The sequence below is a fragment of the Nematocida ausubeli genome, assembly GCF_000738915.1.
Source record: "Nematocida ausubeli strain ERTm6 chromosome Unknown supercont2.5, whole genome shotgun sequence".
Taxonomy (NCBI): Eukaryota; Fungi; Microsporidia; genus Nematocida; species Nematocida ausubeli.
Window position 1 is genome coordinate 121,076 of NW_026515638.1, and position 18,668 is coordinate 139,743.

The 18,668-nt window shown below is 37.7% G+C and overlaps 14 protein-coding genes across 14 annotated transcripts; 7 read left to right on the forward strand and 7 right to left on the reverse strand.

Moving 5' to 3' along the window:
- Positions 1-588: 588 nt before the first annotated feature.
- Positions 589-1,371, reverse strand: NESG_02034 (uncharacterized protein; the record flags this gene model as incomplete). The annotated part of the gene is made up of 1 exon (XM_053049647.1): positions 589-1,371. The coding sequence occupies one exon, from the start codon at positions 1,369-1,371 to the stop codon at positions 589-591; it is 783 nt and encodes a 260-aa protein (XP_052903818.1).
- An 85-nt stretch (positions 1,372-1,456) lies between these two features.
- Positions 1,457-1,912, reverse strand: NESG_02035 (uncharacterized protein; the record flags this gene model as incomplete). Its single annotated transcript, XM_053049648.1, has 1 exon — positions 1,457-1,912. One exon carries the CDS (start codon positions 1,910-1,912, stop codon positions 1,457-1,459), a length of 456 nt encoding a protein of 151 aa, XP_052903819.1.
- A 76-nt stretch (positions 1,913-1,988) lies between these two features.
- NESG_02036 (uncharacterized protein) lies at positions 1,989-2,396 on the forward strand (the record flags this gene model as incomplete). Its single annotated transcript, XM_053049649.1, has 1 exon — positions 1,989-2,396. The coding sequence occupies one exon, from the start codon at positions 1,989-1,991 to the stop codon at positions 2,394-2,396; it is 408 nt and encodes a 135-aa protein (XP_052903820.1).
- Positions 2,397-2,534: 138 nt separating this feature from the next.
- Positions 2,535-2,993, reverse strand: NESG_02037 (uncharacterized protein; the record flags this gene model as incomplete). The annotated part of the gene is made up of 1 exon (XM_053049650.1): positions 2,535-2,993. One exon carries the CDS (start codon positions 2,991-2,993, stop codon positions 2,535-2,537), a length of 459 nt encoding a protein of 152 aa, XP_052903821.1.
- A 1,662-nt stretch (positions 2,994-4,655) lies between these two features.
- On the reverse strand, positions 4,656-7,445 carry NESG_02038 (uncharacterized protein; the record flags this gene model as incomplete). The annotated part of the gene is made up of 1 exon (XM_053049651.1): positions 4,656-7,445. One exon carries the CDS (start codon positions 7,443-7,445, stop codon positions 4,656-4,658), a length of 2,790 nt encoding a protein of 929 aa, XP_052903822.1.
- A 24-nt stretch (positions 7,446-7,469) lies between these two features.
- Positions 7,470-9,338, forward strand: NESG_02039 (uncharacterized protein; the record flags this gene model as incomplete). Its single annotated transcript, XM_053049652.1, has 1 exon — positions 7,470-9,338. One exon carries the CDS (start codon positions 7,470-7,472, stop codon positions 9,336-9,338), a length of 1,869 nt encoding a protein of 622 aa, XP_052903823.1.
- Positions 9,339-9,974: 636 nt separating this feature from the next.
- NESG_02040 (uncharacterized protein) lies at positions 9,975-10,697 on the forward strand (the record flags this gene model as incomplete). Its single annotated transcript, XM_053049653.1, has 1 exon — positions 9,975-10,697. The coding sequence occupies one exon, from the start codon at positions 9,975-9,977 to the stop codon at positions 10,695-10,697; it is 723 nt and encodes a 240-aa protein (XP_052903824.1).
- Position 10,698: 1 nt separating this feature from the next.
- Positions 10,699-11,430, reverse strand: NESG_02041 (uncharacterized protein; the record flags this gene model as incomplete). The annotated part of the gene is made up of 1 exon (XM_053049654.1): positions 10,699-11,430. The coding sequence occupies one exon, from the start codon at positions 11,428-11,430 to the stop codon at positions 10,699-10,701; it is 732 nt and encodes a 243-aa protein (XP_052903825.1).
- A 977-nt stretch (positions 11,431-12,407) lies between these two features.
- On the forward strand, positions 12,408-13,115 carry NESG_02042 (uncharacterized protein; the record flags this gene model as incomplete). The annotated part of the gene is made up of 1 exon (XM_053049655.1): positions 12,408-13,115. The coding sequence occupies one exon, from the start codon at positions 12,408-12,410 to the stop codon at positions 13,113-13,115; it is 708 nt and encodes a 235-aa protein (XP_052903826.1).
- NESG_02043 (uncharacterized protein) lies at positions 13,084-13,704 on the forward strand (the record flags this gene model as incomplete). Its single annotated transcript, XM_053049656.1, has 1 exon — positions 13,084-13,704. The coding sequence occupies one exon, from the start codon at positions 13,084-13,086 to the stop codon at positions 13,702-13,704; it is 621 nt and encodes a 206-aa protein (XP_052903827.1).
- A 457-nt stretch (positions 13,705-14,161) lies between these two features.
- Positions 14,162-16,150, reverse strand: NESG_02044 (uncharacterized protein; the record flags this gene model as incomplete). The annotated part of the gene is made up of 1 exon (XM_053049657.1): positions 14,162-16,150. The coding sequence occupies one exon, from the start codon at positions 16,148-16,150 to the stop codon at positions 14,162-14,164; it is 1,989 nt and encodes a 662-aa protein (XP_052903828.1).
- Positions 16,151-16,480: 330 nt separating this feature from the next.
- On the reverse strand, positions 16,481-16,852 carry NESG_02045 (uncharacterized protein; the record flags this gene model as incomplete). Its single annotated transcript, XM_053049658.1, has 1 exon — positions 16,481-16,852. One exon carries the CDS (start codon positions 16,850-16,852, stop codon positions 16,481-16,483), a length of 372 nt encoding a protein of 123 aa, XP_052903829.1.
- Positions 16,853-16,876: 24 nt separating this feature from the next.
- Positions 16,877-17,683, forward strand: NESG_02046 (uncharacterized protein; the record flags this gene model as incomplete). Its single annotated transcript, XM_053049659.1, has 1 exon — positions 16,877-17,683. One exon carries the CDS (start codon positions 16,877-16,879, stop codon positions 17,681-17,683), a length of 807 nt encoding a protein of 268 aa, XP_052903830.1.
- A 60-nt stretch (positions 17,684-17,743) lies between these two features.
- On the forward strand, positions 17,744-18,487 carry NESG_02047 (uncharacterized protein; the record flags this gene model as incomplete). The annotated part of the gene is made up of 1 exon (XM_053049660.1): positions 17,744-18,487. The coding sequence occupies one exon, from the start codon at positions 17,744-17,746 to the stop codon at positions 18,485-18,487; it is 744 nt and encodes a 247-aa protein (XP_052903831.1).
- Between the last annotated feature and the right edge of the window lie 181 nt (positions 18,488-18,668).

An 18,668-nucleotide genomic window follows, 5' to 3' on the forward strand; every position in this document is an offset into this window, starting at 1 on the left:
ATTAAGTTCTTACTGTATTTCTGTCTTTCCTCTTATACACCTTTATATTCTTTTTGTTTAGTATTTTCTTCTCTTTATAAAAGATTTAAAGCCTTCATATGAGAATAAAAATTAAAATATGTACATATTTATATTTTATAAGAATAAAAAGGATACTTTAAAATATATGCATATAATAGAAGAACTGTTCTATTTACATACAAAATTATCTATAGTACTATTTAAATCTGAATACGTATCTGAAACAGTGAGTTCTAAAGGATTATTTTGGTTATATTTAATATACATCAAGAATAAATGTATAAAATGTATATCCCAAGAAGAGATATTCACACAGTAAATTGTACATATTATGTCTAGTATTATAATCTCTTCTGGTGCATAATAATACATATTCATATCTATGAATATCACTTAGTAATTGGCTGTAGTATAGAATATTTTGCAGTACGGGGTAATAGATATTTTTATTATATAGTGAAAGAAGCACATACTTTCCATATTTATTGTATCCAATGTACAAATTACTCTTTTATATGCGTATCTTTAATCTACCAAATATTAACATATCTTTATTTATCATTAAATTTAGAAAAACATAAATCCAAGAGATGTTTTATCCTCTACACCATCACCTTCTTGCTTGTTATCCATGGGATCATCCATTTCAGAAGATACGTTGATTTTTCTGCCATTTCTCTCTTGATTCTGTTTTTTTTGTATTTTTTCTACTGTCTGCAGAATTCTCTCAATTAGCTCATGCTTTCTTCCAACGTATGGAAGACCAAATTCCTTCATGATGCTTTTTAGTTGCTGGACAGTCAGAGAGTTATAATCCGTGCTTTGAACACGAGCCATGAAATTGTGACTAATCTTTAAGAATTCAATCCTTTGGCCAGGTCCTTCAAAGCTTGTCGTTGCATTCAAGTACAGCGGTAGTACAGAATTAACTGTACTTTTCTCTTGTGGGATGGTTATTTTCTTTAGAACCCCCAAGCACATCTTCTTCTTTTTCATTTCCTGCTGTGGATTATATACAGCCTGTTCCCTTTCATATCCTTCTCCTTCTGATGGTGAGTAGTCCCATGGTGTAGTGTATGGTCTTCTTCTTTTTTTCGTATACCAGGCATCAATGTACGAAGAAGGATCTGACTTCTCTGAGTATGCAGGGGAGTATTGCGGCTGATTCATGTGATTGAATGAGTATAATTTACGGCCCTCCAGGATCTTCTGCATATTATCCGAGAGTGATAAAGATGCGTCAGGATACATCCCATCGGAATTATCGTTAAGAAACTCATCCAAAGCGAACAATCTATTTGTATTGGTCTTTCCGTATATACCATTCCTATCTGAGTCTGAGTCTTCCATACGCCTTTGAATGACCTTCTATTAATGCAGTACTATAAAACTGTAGTTTCAGAAACCAGTGGAACAGTGTTTTAAAGGTCTTTATTTATACTCTGAAGAACATATTGGATGTTTTAACAATTTGTTGAATCTTACTTTCCTTCCTTCCTCTCTTGCACTCTTCCACCTTTCCCTTTCTCTCTTGGAGAAATTCGCAGGCTGCTAGACCAATTTTCAAATGTGTCTTTGGAAGGGCATCCAGGGCGTGTTTCATCTGAGGAATATCCCCAAGAATACTGCATCTCCAGATATAGTCTACTGTTTTAATGCATTCTGACTTATCTATGTCAATTACATCTGATAATTCCAGTCTATTCAAAGAATATCTCTTTGTCTGTCCTTTTGCCAGTAAATATAACAGAAAATATCCAAATATGCTGTCACTTTGGGAAGAAATCTCTTTTGTGGCAAGTGTATGTAGCTTGTACTTCTGTAAGGAGTATGAAAATTCTTCATTATTTTGTTCAATTAGGCTTAAGCACTCGCTTTCTAGGCTGGACATGAAAATAACAAAGTAATAGAAATTGAATATTTATAAAAAGTCTAAAAATAATTTATTCTTTTTTAGCCCTGTAGTAATGAGAGACTGTATTGAGAAAGGAAGAGTAGTTGAGTTTAAGTGCAGAGAAATGGCTACTAAAATAGGAGTAATAGTTGACTTCATTAGTCAGACTGCCTTTGTAGTTCAAATGGTATGCGCTAAGACCGGAAAAGCATTAGAGAGAGAAAGAATTACAAAGAAGCACATTGAGCTGACTGGAAGTGTCATAGAGTTCGATGACTCTGAGGAAGTTAGAGGAGATGCATTCATTAAGTCAATCGAAGAGAACATAAAGCCAGCTGTATTGGAGAAACAGAACACAGAACTATTTAAAACTGCCATTGAAAATGCGCAGAGAAAGGAGATGAATGACTTTGAGAGATTTATGAAAGAGCAGGAAGACATTGCTAAAGTAAGAATCTTAAACTCCCACGGATTTGAATAAATTATAGGTCATTTATACGGAATATTCTTATTTTTAGTCTCACCAAGGCAGTTGTAAAAAATCTGCATCCAAGAAAATCCACCAGAAATAACTGAATGAGTTGCCCATGGGACAGAATATTTATTAGGCCCAATAAGACTACTTGTCCTCTCCAGCGTACCTTCCTGCTATCCGAATGGCCCGGGAGACAGGAAGTTTCCCTTGACTTTTCAGATTTTCCTTTAGCAAAGACGCAGGGACATCAATGCCCCCTTCTAACGCACTTTTTTCTGCAGGAGTGATCATCCTTGGGTCATCGCAGGCTTGAAGCAGTTCCTTCCCGGATGCAATAACCCGAATCTCACTGTATAACATATATTCATTCAGTAGTAAAATATCTGAAATGTCTTTCTTCTCCTTCAGTAGCTCGTAAATCTCATTGTATGAATGAGAAATAGTCACATTTATCTTTGTATTATCGTATGATGGATTGAATGAAATATTCTTATTTGGGATATCGTACAGTTGTCTAATGACACTTTCATCTTCTAAGGTGACAATATTTAAGGGGATATTGTCCTTTGCCATTCTCTTTATATATTCTACTTCTTTTTTCATTCAGACAAAATTTCTTTGGGTGAAAATTTCTTTACCAAGCACAGTAATATCTTAGAGAAAAAGAGTGAAATTATAGGGTAGAACTAGAAGGAAAATATAGAAGACCCTAGGGTACAAGTAGAAAAAGAAGATAATTCAAGTGCATCCTCAATTCAGAAAGACAAAAAAAATGAACTATCCCAAAGAACTCATAAAAAAGAAAGATTAAGGATGTGAATGATGGAGCCATGGGTGTGCTACAATTAACCCAGAAATTAGTGAAGTCACAAGCAGAAAAATCACAGAACATGAAAAACCCAAAAAAGTCACTGAGAATATTCCTCTGAAAATGACCGTTAATAAGATGTATAAAGGGTGCTCTAGTCATTCTTAGTTTGGAAAGATCTTAAATGATCAGGGTTATCGGGTTTTGGGTTATTAACGTATAACTATTTATTCTTACCTTCAGAAATCCATTCTTAATGACCAAGCAGAGAATATTAAGACTTGGTAGAGAGTAGTGACTAAAATTTAGTGTCACTGTGCCAGAAAAAGAATAAATACCTGGGTGAGTCTTCTAGTATTAAGGTTAATTTCCCAGATAAACAAATACTTTCAAGGATATTCTCAGTATATTTTGAAGAGTGCACAGTCTAGTGCTTAAGGACAGAGATATAAGGAATGAAATAAATACGTATTTCTGGACTGTATAAAATATACGTTATAAAAGATAAATTAATCTATGTGAAATAATAGTTTAATAAGAATATGCGCATTGCCTAAACCAATGAAGGCTAAATCTTTCTCCTTAAGGTGCTAGACCTACCTATAATAAACTGTTTTAAATTTATTTTTTAGCACTTAAGGCTTAGACAGCTGTCAAAAAGTACCAGTCATATAAAGACAATGTTTTACTAATATCCAGTGGAATATGATATAACTATGACTTCTGTCAGATAAACAAGCAGAGTCACATGTAGTGTGCTTTCTTACAGTCACTGGCCATCACAAATATTCATTTTTGTGACAGGAAGAGAATATTTCTCTCATATAATGGAAAACCAAAAGTATATCTGATTTTAAAGTCTTCAGTTTTTTTATGATAAGAAAATAAAATGAAAGTTTTATTACCATCGTGTAAATTAATGGAAATATAAATGGAAATTAGAGAACACAGATAAACCATGCAGTAATTCTGCAAGACAGCTTAAAATTGAAATATTCTAATAAGTACATATCTTGTGTACTCACTTATACTGTATTCTTAGTGTTTGTTATTATTTACTGTGGAAAATTGTTGTTTATTCCAAATAAATTGTCATAGCATATCTATCAGGATTGGCTAAGCACAATATAAGTTAATTTTAGCACATTTATTCTCTAAATCATGTAGATACCTTCTGCATACATTTGAAATTTGTGCTCTAAGTCTTATTTAACTTTGAATAATTACGTCTATTCTGCATGGGTATCTGTGCCCTCCTCTGGTTGCACTTCTTCCTCTGTCCAGTTTCCCAGAATATTTATGGAAATAATAAAGAATAGAGCCAGCACTCCAATAAGCACAGCTATCTCAACAATCGATTTAATTACTTGCCGCCTGTTCCTGTGTGACATGCTTCTGTTTGTTTTCTTCAGCAATGAAACTATATAAGAAGCCTGACTAAAACCAAGCTAGCTCGATTATTTATTCGTGCGTTCGATCCTTACAGATCTGAAAAGAGGTGAAAACACTGCTATCTCCTTCAGATATTTCTCTCTCCCAAGGATTGTCAGTTTTTTTTTCGACCTTGTGAGTGCTACATTTAGTCTCTCCGGGGATGAAAGTATTTCCAGTCTGGGCGTGCCCTCAAGAAGCACATCTATCAGCAAGACAATATGGTCTGCCTCACTTCCTTGAAATCTATCAACAGTCTCTGCATCTCTCCCAAAAAACCGCACTTTCCGGACTTGTTCATTAAAATAACAAAGAATCTGCGAATTTTCAGGTACGGAGCAAACTATGTCCTGGACCTCAGCCAAAGTAGCACCCGTGAGATCACAGAATTCTGCAGAACCTTCCTCTGAGACCATACAAACCATTCTTCCGCTGTAAAATAATTCATTGCTTATTGCCATGATCTGCGCTGGCATCCTGTACTGCATGGTGAGTGCACACATATCATGCCGTCTACGGAGAATATCAAAAAGACTCACTCCAAGGCACGGTGTCTTTGCAAGCGGACTCAGCTGCAAATGATCACCAACTAGAACAAGTGCCTGAGAGTACAAGCTTGGCAGCACAGTGCACAGAAAGTTCTGCTGTGTGGCTTCATCTACAATGCACATGTCAAAGGTACGTCCATCAAAGATCGGGTCTACATGCAGAGAGCGTGATGTAGCCAGAATTACATTATATTCCTGGAAAGCATCAAATCTCTTCGATAAATCTCTATCGATCAAAAGTGTCTGAATCTTTGTTCTTCCTGTTCTGTACATCCGGATAAATCCAAGACCCTCCAGACGCTTCTCAATATTCGTTAGGGAAAGGTGGGTGTGACAAGAAAGAAGGACAGTTTTCCCTAGGCGTGCTTGTATCTTTGTGAGTAAAGCAATGACCCTTGTCTTTCCTGTGCCAGGCATCCCGTGTATTAAGGCATACGGCGTACTCTGCAAGGCACTGAATAAAGCCTTTTGCTGATCTGAGTTTAGTGCCAGGAATTCTGCTGCAAATTCACTTGGAATTGTTCCTTTTATCTTGGAAGTTGGATTAAACCACATGGATTTAACCTTTTCTGAAATGAACAGTCTAAGTAAACTTGTCCTGAGCTCAGCAAATGCACGTATACCAGAGTCCTTAGAGATCAAAATAGATCCATTGTGGGCATAGACTAGTTTTTCATGCAAATGTATTTCTACTGTGCCTGCGTGTACAAGAGACACTACTCCCTGACCAAATGCACATGCGTCTTTATCATATACTGTGATATATTCATTATTACAGAGAGTAGCAGCTGCTTCTTCTTTCATGTGTACCTTTAGGTAATTATTATCCCACGTCTCAATAAGCGCAAGAAAGATAGGTTCTTGTGAGAGTTCTTCTTCTTTTTGAATTTGCTCCCAAATGTACCCGAATAGTCCTAGATTACTTAAGTCTAGGTTGAGAAGTGAGTCTATAGTGCCTGGACTATAAGTTAAATTATCATAAATCTCTTCATTTTCATCTTTCAGAAGGCTGGAATTTTCTTTGTTCTCTGGCTCTTCTTTTAAATCTGTTGGGTTCTCTTCTTTTATTATTTCTACCCTTTGTCTTTTTCTTATTTCTGGATCGTACTTTTTTTTTCTGTTCAGATTACTAGTGCACTCTATGGTGATATTTTTTGTCTCTGGAAGGGTTTTATTTTCTTCGTTATTTTTTATAACGGCTTTTTCTATTTCTGCTGCTGCTAGGCAGGCAGTCTTCTGGCTGCATGTGGTGCAGTGCGGTATTTCTTGTCTTTTTGGGAGTTTTGCCTTTTGGACCATTCTGTTTCGTCTGCTGAGAATATGGACTACTTCAAAGTGCTTTAGAAAGATCTCTTTGAGGCTGTTGCTTTTCAGGTGAAAAAGCTTCTGTGAGGTATAACCCTTTTGTTCTCTCTGCAGGAGACCATACAGAATTACTTGTGCCAGATTTTCCATGTGCAGTCTCTCTCCTGTTTTTAGTTCTATTTCTGTCTCCATGTGGTTACTTACTACTACTACATCAGGTTTTCCCTTTAGCTGCAGGAGCTGACTGTGGACAGTTCTGCTTTCTTCTGCCTTTGTGTATTCCAGGTGCCTAACAAAGTCTGTAAGAGTCCCAAAGTGCCTAAATATGTCAGAGAATGCACTTTTCAAAGACTGTTGTATCTTATAGAACTCAAAGGCATGCTGTGAAATAATTGATTTTAAGTCATTAGCAGCCGCAGAAATTGATGAATTTCTGTTTTTGACAAGAAGATCCAGCCACTCATGTACGACTATCCCATGGACCAAGGGCTTTGTGACTTCCCTGGTGAATGGAAGTATTTTTTCCAAAAGAATTGCCTTTCTTACGCAGGAAAGTGCTTCAATAATGTTCGTAGTCACTAAAGACTTCTTTGAGTGAACAATAAGGTAGTTGCTCTCGTCTGTTACACTGGATAGGTCTGCTGGTACAGTTCTAGGACAGCACAAACAAGGCATGATACTAATCATATTTCCTATACGGGGAGTACCTTCCCTCCAACTACCGTATATATAAGCCACTTCTCCATTTGCACCTGCCACTCTATCGTACTTTTCTGCCCTAGCAACGGAAACAACAGAAAATTGCAGTACTTCCCTGGCCTCTGACAGTGGGACATCGCTTGTCAAAGGACTTCCAGGGGGCTCGACTCCCTCCCAGAATGTGAAGTCATCTGTGCCATCTTCCATCTCTATTTTTATTCTGCTTATTTCCGGGGACTTTTTGCTTTCCCATCCAATAGTCATAATATTTTTTTCGCACAAGAATAAATGCACCGCACAGAATGCGCAATGAGCCTAATACAGCAGGAGATCGATCGAAGTCAAGGAGACAGGCTGAAGCTTATATCAATTCTGAATGATTTAAATGCGCAAGAAAGGAAGAATATTTTACGCTTTGCATGTGGTGCCCTTAGACGTCACATTATCCAGAAGAAAGAATTTTTATGCCAGGCGTATGCTGCAGGAAAGTGTCTTTCAAAGAGGCTTAGTGGAATTCTGGCTAGAATTAACATAAGACCAGGGCGATGCAGAAGACTCTCTTCTCTTCCAATTGCTAGAACATTTAGGCACTCCATCCTGGAAATAGCAGATTCTCAGGCAGAAAAAGAGTTACACGATATTTTTGTGGCAGTTGCTGACTTAATTAATTCCAGATCTACGAGTGAAACAGAAGAACTTAGTGTGAGAATACGCCTGCTGCACAGAGTAGGCAGATCTGATGAGATTAACCAGACAGTCATTCGGGCGTATGATACAGAAGTACCCGTATATATGAGAAATATTATAAGGCAAGGGACTGCAGAAGACTCAAAAAATATTCTTAGAAGGATTGAGAGTCTACAGAAGATCCCAGGATTATTCAACTGGACAAATATGGAATATCTTCCTAGGGAGACAAAATATCAAGTGCAACAGTATTTAGGAGATGCTGTATTTGATGAGGGTGTCCTTGGGGTGAAGGAGATTCTTGTTCTGCTGCAAGAAAAAGAGAAAGACGCACTTTCCCTATTGATGTCAAACCGAATAAGCAAAGCCTTCGGGAAGAGACTTCAAAGTGCACTAGCAGAAGCATTGCTAGAATATGCAGGGATACAAGCATATAATCTCCTGCAGATCAGGCAGATGGAATGGCCTGCAGATGCAAGAAGAAAGATCTTCCAATTAACAAGAAAATTATTTAAAAAAGCCGTTAAGAAAACACCAAATTCTTATGCAAAATTACTTGTAGAGAAGATTAAATCTTCCCCAGTGAAGGAAATAAAGAAAGAAGAAGTGCCATTCCTGCGGATAATTGCAGAGGAAGTCTCAAGCACAAAATACTTCGAGAATAATTTGTGTGTCTCATTGGTTAGATCTCTTCTGTGTGAAGAGAATATTCAGCCAATTCAAAGGGCTGTCAGAGTCATCAGCAGCAAGTGGAAATATCCTTTGCGCATGCGAGTGGCTGGATTAATCAGAGACTTCTCAGAGGCAGAGACCCTTCAGAATGGAGCGGTCTCTCTGGTTCACACAAATAGTTTCAGGTGGCCCAGGCTAATTGAGCAGTTAAACCTGCCTGGAATGCCTGAAATATCCAAAATCAAGCAGAAAATTGAACAGTCCAGGAAAAGACAGAAGGTAAAAATGGAGTGGGTAGATACTTTGTCCACTGTAGAAATAGAAGTAGACTCAGAGAGTGCAATTCTTTCATTTCCGCAGTACTGGCTGATTCAGCAGCTGTGCGAAAACAAGGAATTTCCACTTTCCAGGTTTGAAGCCCTTCCTTTGCACAGAGAGCAAATGGAACCGCTTTTGAAGAAAGGCATTATACAAGTATCTTCAGACAGCCAGAAAATAAGAAGGGGAAATAACTTCAATAAACCAACTGAATGGACAGATCTCCTTCCAGACTTTGCAGCAGAGGCAGAGGAAGATGCATCCGACAGAAAAAAAGTCCTTTTAAATATGGCTGCAGACAGCTACTTAGTCAGAGAATTAAAGACAGATTCACCGCAAGAGAAAAGTGTCCTAATATCTCGCCTAATAAAGTCCCATGGGATCCCGCTTGAATTGGCAGATAAAAGGCTCAATATACTTCTGGAAAGAAACTTCTTAGTGTTTGATAAGCAAGCAGGTACCCTTTCATATAATCCATAAGTATTAATTGAGTATGAATAAATACAACGTATAAAACACCTATTTAGCTGCTAATTTAGCTGTTAACTTTCCCTTGAAATTATTTGTCTTCCATTGCCCTGGAAATAATTCACTTGAGAGAATAAATTTATTTTCTGGCTGTGAGTACCTTAAGATATTTTAGTGCCAGAAGGACAGAATTATTAGGGATATATACGGGGATTTAATTATCTGTTAGGAATAATTAAAGGAGTATTTATAACCCGATATAACCTGAAAGTGCAGAAAATGAAGATATTTCTGGAAAGAATAATTAACGTATTTTTTATCTTGTTAGTAATTTATGATATTCTTTCAGTGAAAGTGCTTTATGGTGCAGCGTAAATTCAGGAAAGTGGAAATATCCTGGATTTATAATGAGAATAGTACCTGTCATGTGGACACTTAGTATATATTCAGTTATTTTTAGAGTGTACAAGAATGAGATTTAACTGAACTTATTTATAAGGTATTCTATACAGTATCCTATTAAATATATCCATTTAGATCAGAATAAAGTAAGATCCATCTGGTTCGTGTGATTTAGTAAGGATTGGCTGCTTTAATCTCCTTTTCTCCTAATTAATTCCGCATAAATTAAATTACTTTTTGTGCACTATGACAGGCAAGATTGCAGAGTTAGTGAAGAAGCTTAATTGCACAGAAAATCAAGCAAGAAATGCACTGCAGCTGGCAAGAGATGACATGGCCATAGCAGAGACAATTATAAAGGAGTACAACGCAGATAAAAGGACCAGCTACGTGGGTGGTCACAGTGGGCAGATCGTGGAAATCCCAAAGACAAAGTATGCAGCAGAATTTGAAAAGTTAATGAAGGCCTCGAATGCAGGAGAAAATGAAGAGCCAGTGGGAAGTAGGAAGCTAACAATATACAAGAATGGATTTATGATTGATGATAAATTTACACCACTCTCAGAGAAAGAAATAAAAAGAGCCCTGGATAACATCCTGAAGAAGCAAGAAGTGCCAAGTGATTTATTCAATATTAAACAGAATGATTTGGTGGATGTGGAAATACAGGATAAGTCGGACGAAGTATACAAAGAAGACTACCCTGGCCTCTCCAGAACAGTCAAACTAACCATTCCACAGGAAGGCAAGTCAGTCATTGAACTGGGCACTGATGAAGTTCTTTTTAAATTAACAATCCGCAATAAGAATACTATTGTTAAAATGGGCGGGTGCACTTCCTTTGCTCCCCTCCAGAAATATCTTCAGGAGAGAGAGTGTCCAGGAGGATTATTTCATGACGGCAAGAATGTGCCATGGGAGGAAAACCCATCGAAGTATAAAAGAGAACTCTTAAAGCTAGTTGAATAAATCAGCCCTCCATTGGTTGCACTATTTTATATCTGGCTTGAATTGCCTTTATCTTTTCTTTGATCGTGTTAATCTGCACCTTAGATGGAGATTTCTTTCGTTTCATTTGCTTCTTCAGGTGCCCAGCTGCCTCAAGGGTGTCCAGCATAAAGAAGCCCTCCAGCTCAGTGGGTGGCACAGGGAGTGATGCAATGGCTACCTGTGTTAGATCTAGTGTGTGATAATTATCCAATAGCATGAGTGTTTTAAGATTTTCCGCAGATGTGTCCCAATCTATATTTGCATCAGGCGAGACAATATCCTGAGTCTGCACTGATCCAGTCATAACCGTCTGAACACTCTCTTTATTGCGCAGCAGCAGAAAAAGACCAATTAGCCTTAAGTGGGGTGAAGGAACATGCAAATTGAACTTCAGTGCATTGCATATTTCCAATTCGTACTCAGCAAGTAATCTTTCGTCTACACCAGGGACTACCTCCTTTATCTGCATAGTTGTAATATTTATATTCTCTACCTTCATTGCTAGAAGTATACAAGCCATGACCAAGTTGTTCATATCGTAGTGAAATACTCGCTTTTTTAAGAATAGTACTTTGAAGTACACAATCACTGTGCTTTGTACATGGATTGGAATTTTCATTGACTCGCATATCTCGAACATTTTTAGTTTATGGTAGAAAAGAAAGACGCTTTCCTCCTCTGCTGTTATATCCACTGAGGGGCCTTCAGACATTCTCTCGTAAATTTTTTTTGTTTAAAATAGTATCCTCCAAATTCTGTTTCATTCAAAGCTAATCCTGTGCTTAATTGTTGGTTATACTTGAGAATGTGAAAATTGGTTTTAAGTGGAGATCTGTAAGAAGAGTGCCAAATAGGCGTGGGTAGTAGATGTGAATTTATAAAATATAAAACTAGATACTAAGATATCTGGAGTGACAGTATAAATGGATCTGTGCATATTTTGTGCATATTTTGTTGTATAGTTATCTATTAGGGTGCATCTTATCTCTCTATGGGTTATTCTGTCTTTTTAAGGTAGCTCATGAACTTTTCTTTTTAACTGAAATTATGCCTGTGCATATATTAGACTAATTTATTCAGGTTATATCTGGTTATATCGGGTTATATATGGGGAATACTTGTATTCCAAGTGCTTTTCATTAATTATTCAGGATAATCCTGTTCTACTATTATTCTTATTATTCTTGGTGGAATATTTTGTATAGTGCCTTATACAATTCTTGTAGTATATCTGGCTTCTCTTTACTTCTGGTATGGTGTTTCATTCGGCCTGGCTGGAGACTGAATTGTTTGAGGCTGCAATGGAAGTGGGTGTTTAATAAACCGAAATAATTAGAATGAATTTATGCATATAGTTGCTGTATAACCTGATTTAAAACGTAAATCTCACTGTATCTATGCAATTAAACCTTGTAGAATAGGTATTTCATTGTAAATCAGTATATTCATATGCCTATTTTCTTGCATATTTATGTTGTCTTCACGCTCTGTGCACTAGAAATATTTAATGATTGGTTTTTCTTCTGAGTGAATATTCAGGTTATATTCAGGAGACAGTGAGAATTCCATTTAGAATGAGTAATTATGCAGTGATGTATTGTGTATTTCTGGGTTAATATGGACTATTTATGCTTTCATTCTTAAATTCACTAGTTCTTCAGAGATGCCTGCTGGAAAACATAAATAAACATGAGAAAACTATGCGTATATATCCATGTGCTTATAGTGTGCGCAGTCTACTGGGTGAAGTGCCATAGGATAAAGCAGCAAATAGATGCGTATTTGCATCTTAACCTCACAACCATTGTGGAGACACTAGAGATTCCAAAGTGGAAGGTAGAAGAAGCACACAAAATAATGCAAGATATATACAGTAGAAGTAATCTACCGATTCAAATTACATGCAACCAAATAACATACGCAAATATGCATCCCCCTGCAAGCGAATCAGCACATGACATCCAGTCTGACTACAACCAGCAAATAAACGGAATTGATTTATTTAATGGCCTGAAAAGCATAACTGCCAAGATAAGAAGATCCAGTCCGCAAGAGGAAAAGGACCAGCCCATATTCTTTCTGCATTTGGAGAAAGATCCTTCAGTTTACGGTGCATCAATTGAAGGGGGACTTCTAAATGGAAATCCAATTGCCGTCTGCACGGTTAAGCCAGATGATACGCCAAAGGAAATAGGTGAAACAATGGCACATGAATTAGCCCATCTATTAGGTGCCCCGCATGATATGCTTGGGAGCCCATGTGCCTCACCAGAATATTTAATGGAGAAGACGTACACGAAAACTCTTCACCAAAAAGTATTTAGTCCTTGCTCAATAGAAGCCATGAAAAAACATCTTCGAAAAAATGAAACTGAAAGAGGCAAAGTGGAGGCTTGATGAAATAGAAGGATTTAGTCATCCAAAGATAAAATACGAGCAGTACATGACTCCTTCAGAGCTGGCATGTGCTGTAGTGTATGTCATGGCAGTAGAAAATGACGATGTACAACAGAAGACAGTTTTGGATCTGGGGTGTGGAACAGGAATGTTAAGTGCAGCTGTTTTATTGTATGGAGCCGCAAGTGTCACAGGCCTTGATGTAGATGCAAGTCTTGAGTCACTTTATGAGAACAATTTACAGAAGGTCTCTGAAGGACAGCATAGATTTATATGCGCAGATGTTCAGGATGCCCAGTTTAATGAGCTGCCGCAGTTTGACACTGCTATTATAAATCCTCCTTTTGGCACAAAAAATAACAGTGGAATTGATGTGACCTTCCTGGAGAAGGCCTTAGAGAAGGCTAGTGTTGTATATTCCATGCACAAAACAAGCACAAGAGAGTATTTTAAGACAAAATACAGTGGAAGAATCCGAATATTATCAGAAATGCAGTTTGAGCTTAAAAAAACGTACAAGTTCCAGAAGAAGGAGAGTGTTCATGTAAAAGTAGACTTAATTCGGGTGACAAAAGAGCAGGAGAAATAAAAGTCAGTTAATTTGAGCATGAATATATTCAATAGACCAAGTATTCGGGTTATTGTGGTAAAAATCACACTTTCATTAGTTCCATTACCAAAGTTCATCAATGATAAATGAAACTGCTGGAAGATTCCTCGTATATCAGAGAATACCCTACTAATTGTGAGAAAATATTAAAACAAGCAGAATATGTCAACAGTAAGAAGTACACTCATCAAGTATGCAACAGGTCAAAGTCACCAACCGCAGAACTACAAGAATAAAACTCACTTGACAACTACTCCTATTAGAGTCTAAAATACTATTATCTCTAGACTAACTTGTTACCCCCCCCTTTGGGCACGTCAGTTATATTTTATAATGGAGTACCATGGCGTAGTAGTCTGAATAGTCTGCAAGTAAGAACTTGTTTATAATGGAGTATTTATGTATTTTCTTGATTTTTATTTAACATACTGCATGTCTACTTTTTACTAGCGTATTTCTCTAGGATTGTAGTTAGTTCTGTGGTAATTGGGTCATCTGTTCTTTTCTTTTCCTCTTTCCTTAGGCAGTCTATTTCTGTAAACATTTTTAGAATTCTCTTTGTACTTGCAGTCTCTAGATTCAAATACTGGACTGACTTGTAGAGCAGTGCGAAGTCATTTTCAAGTGCGTCCATCTGTCGATATATCTTTATGCACCCGATATATTCTATTGTGCAGCCTAGAATGCTATCCAGATGCTTCTGCAGGGTTTCTATGCAGACTTTACCTTTGTACTGCTCTAGAACACTTGCCACCTTGTCTGAATATAAGGAGACTTTTGTCTCTGGGGTCATTGTCTTTATGTTTTTGCTTATTTCTTCTTTTATACTGGACATGTGCATCTCCAGCTGTGCTTCTGTTTTTTTGAGTATTTCTGCCTCGTGCTCTATTATTCTTCTGATCTCTGGGAGCTTTGTTTGGAGAATTTCGTCTGTCAGGCTGCACTTGTGCTTGATTAGCTCCTCCCGAATACTCTCCAGTAGGTCCTTGGCAAACCCTGAAATAATTAGGGCACTTTGCTCTGCAGCTGACTGAATAACTGGTCCTGTGCACTTAACCAGGCCATTTGTAAATTTCAAAATAATGTCATCCAGCTCATTTTCCACTTGCTCTATGTCGTGCACCATTTGCTTTGCATCTCGGAAGAACCTTCTGATCTCTGAAGCTACTGCAAAAAGAATCTCTTCTGGTGTTTTGTCCTCTGCAATAATGCTGCATATTCTTGTGCTTGTCTGGTCTGAGTCCTGGTTTATGCACTTGTACACGGACTGTATGAGCATTTCGGAAAGACTCTTGAAGTGCGCCTCGTGCTGCGACTGCATGGCGACAAAAAACAACTTGATTTTCTTGAAAATGTATGCATGGTCGAGATCATCTTCTGGAATTGATGCAATAATCGATTCAATCTTTTTTCCCATCTCCACATCGTACTCTTCAATTGCAGGATCTATTTGCTGTGATAGATACGACTTTATTTCTGTGTCTATCTTGAGATATTCTGTAAAAATAGTCAAGAAAATGGCCAGTCGTTTCTTTGTCGTATATCTGTCTATGGGTATCTTGCACAGCTTTAGTAGCTCTCTTCTTCTTGCATTGTTTACATAATCTGTAAACTCATCAAGTTTCCCAAGCTCTGCATATACATATTTACTAACTCTCACAAATTCTCTGTTTGAAAGCGCAAATTGTCTAGCCTTCTGGGCATTTGCATACTCTGTTTCGTCTGTAGTGTCTTCTTTCGAGATCTCTTTCTTCTCTGCGATTTCCATGATTCCCCCAGTTATTTCGCACGCCCACCACTGAACCAGCAGATTGCTCATCATCACAAGCTTTTTTTCCGAGCTTATAATTTGCGAGCGAAGGTCTTCATAGAACGAATAGTCTGGAAACTGCCTTGATGCAATTATTAGCTTCTTATGCGCTAGTAGCCACAGGAAAACAATTCGTGCATCTTCTTCTGAGATTCCCTTTCGATTGCTCACTAAAGCATCTACCTTTACAAGGGCCTTGTTCGAAACCCTTTCCAGTGCCTTGCTGGTTTCAATTAGTTCTTTTATTTTTCTGGTTCCTGCAATAGACTCTTTTACTCTTTCTCGGACTCTTTTAATTTCCTGAAGAGCCTTTTGTGTTTCATTCTGCCGAATACTTGTCTCCATTATCTGTTCTTCTGCATTGTCTATTTGTTGGTTGAATATTTTCATTCCTTGTATGACTTGTGGTAGTCTGTCCAGGTCCTTCAGAATTTCTATCCCTTCCTTCTGAAGACAGACCTCCAGAAGCTTTGTTTTATCTTCAACTTCTGCCTTGTTTGTTTCTATTTCTCTTTGTCTCTGCTTTGGGTCAAGTATCCTTGCGATATACTCCTTTGTTATATCTGGAAGGTCCGGTTGCCCACTGAATCCATCTCTTTCTTTTGCTTGCTCCATTTGTTTTCTTTTAAATTTTTGTCCTAGCTATATAACCCGAATATATAACCCATATTCTTGTGAAGTAGAGTATTCTGGGATACTTTCCTTCATACTTTCATGCATGTGTGTTCTGTTGGTTTATTTTAACTTCCTTTTATACATGGATTTTTCTCTTTTTATGCCATCTGAAATTAAAAAAGCCTTCATAAATTTTCATAAAACGGACACCTTTATACTTTTATCAGTGCAACTGCAAAATATGCAATTATATAAAAGACTCAAGATAAAGACCATATCTTCTACTGGGTGCACTTTATCTTTAGAAACTACATACTCTTGATTTATTATCTACTTTCTCTTTGTCCTGCAGTGTGCTCTAAACTGCAGATGAACTGTATATATGGATAGTTCTGCATCAAAATAGTCAAAGGTTCTTTCTTCACAAATTTCCCTTCTATCCAGCAGCAGTGAAATATTTTCTGTCTCTGCTGTGCATATATGCAAGACTGTTTCTGTCTCATTCTCCTGCACAGTGTAAAAAGGAATCCACCCAATCTCCTGAATGGCAGCCTGCACAAACACGCCCTCATTCTTTCCTATTCTTGCAACATACCACATCATCTGGTCTACCTTCTCATGCTTTGTGAGTTTTATGTGATGTGCGTACTGCTGTGTATTCCTGTGAACAGACCCGCACTCCATGCATCCAATTATTCCCATTTAAACTATTTTGCTTATTTTTTTATGAAGCTGTCTAGTACTTATAGAAGACACTTTACAGTTTTTGCCATCAACCGAATAGATGATCTTCTTGCAAGCTGTGTTTTAAACAGGCTTTATGAGATGGTCTGTGTTTACATTCCGTTTGTCTTCTTTTTTTCACCTACTGTGAACTATTTAATTAAGAAAGTCAGTAGACTGGTTGTGCCTAAGGGCCTGTCAATTGCAATAATCATGGACGGGAACAGAAGATATGCCAGATACGCAGGAATCAGCAGAAAACAAGGACATATCCTTGGATATTCCCACATGCATGCAGTGCTTGAATACATGGATATAATTAAGTGCAAGGCTGCAGGCTTCTTTGCCTTTGGGAAAAAGAACTACAACAGATCGAAGGAAGAGATTTCAGATATCATGGAGATCTTGGAAAATGCATTTAAGGATCTTGATGACCGAAACAAGCACAAGAATCTGCTTGGAAAAGTATCAATTGTAGGAGATCTTGACTCCATGCCGAAGCACATTCAGCCGCATGTGCAGAAACTCAACAGAACAGGAACAGACAAAAAAAGCTGTTTTATATTTATGTCATACTCCTCACTTGATGAATACGTGAATGAAGGCACTGATGGGCACACCCCAGAATTTGACATCATTATTCGCCCAGGAGGAGAAAAAAGACTGAGTGACTTTCTTCTGTGCAACTCCTCCAAAAATACCATGCTGGCCTTCCTCTCAACAAAGTGGCCTCTTCTAACGCCTGTGCACATTCTGCTTGTGATTATAAAATATACTCTAGAGCTCTCCCTGGATAGCACATGCCAATAAAAATTGTCTTGATCTGTTTCACCTCTGAAACAAATATTAGAAGAAAGAAGCAGAAGGGTAATGGTAAATAAGTGGAAAAGCATGGTTATCCTGTGGATTCCCTGCCTTATCTCGCAGGTTGTCTTGCTTGACGATATTGAAGCCCCAGAGAGGCATGGCGATATAACAATAGACAGCACAAACAATAAGGTAGACCACATCTCAAGGAAAATACGAATGAAAACCGCATTGAACCCACAGAATATACCGTACGAAAGACACCAGCATAGCCGATATATTGCATATCCGCCCGATTCCATGAACAAATTGAATATGCCGCATAACAGGATATACTCCATAGAGAGAGATACTTCCATAAAGATTGCTCCTGTAGACAGAAGAAATTATGCGCACGCATCTGTAGACAGAAGAATAGAAGAACTGCTGCAGGACATAGAAAAAACAAAAAAAGAACAAGCCATGTACACCCATACACAGGAAGATCTGGAGACAAAGAAACAAGCCCTGGACGACATAACAAATAGCAAGATAACAACAGAGCAGTCGATTGCCATAACCCGAAAAGAGATATTTGCAGTAGAAAATACACTGCAAGAACTGAAAAACCAGCTGCAGGGTCTCTCTGTGAAAGAGTCGAACATGCTCAAAGAAGAAGCAGAGACAAAGAAAGAAATAAATCATCTCCAAGCGCAGCTAACTAATAAAGAAGTGCTACTCCACAGGCTGCGCAAGTTAAAAAAGAAGTATAAGTGGCTAAGAAGCGAATATAATTATTATGAGGCAGACAGCAGTACCAACTTATAATGCACTTAAGTAATAAAAAGCAAAGATTCAACTAATTTTATCGTGCATAAAATCCCATGCTTTGACTATATCCTGAATGGTATTATTCAGGATGCACTACTTTAATCCTATACTGTGTAAGTGTGCGCGTGCAGTGCTTTACTCAAGCAATTTTTCTTTTGTTTTTGCGCACTTTTTCTTG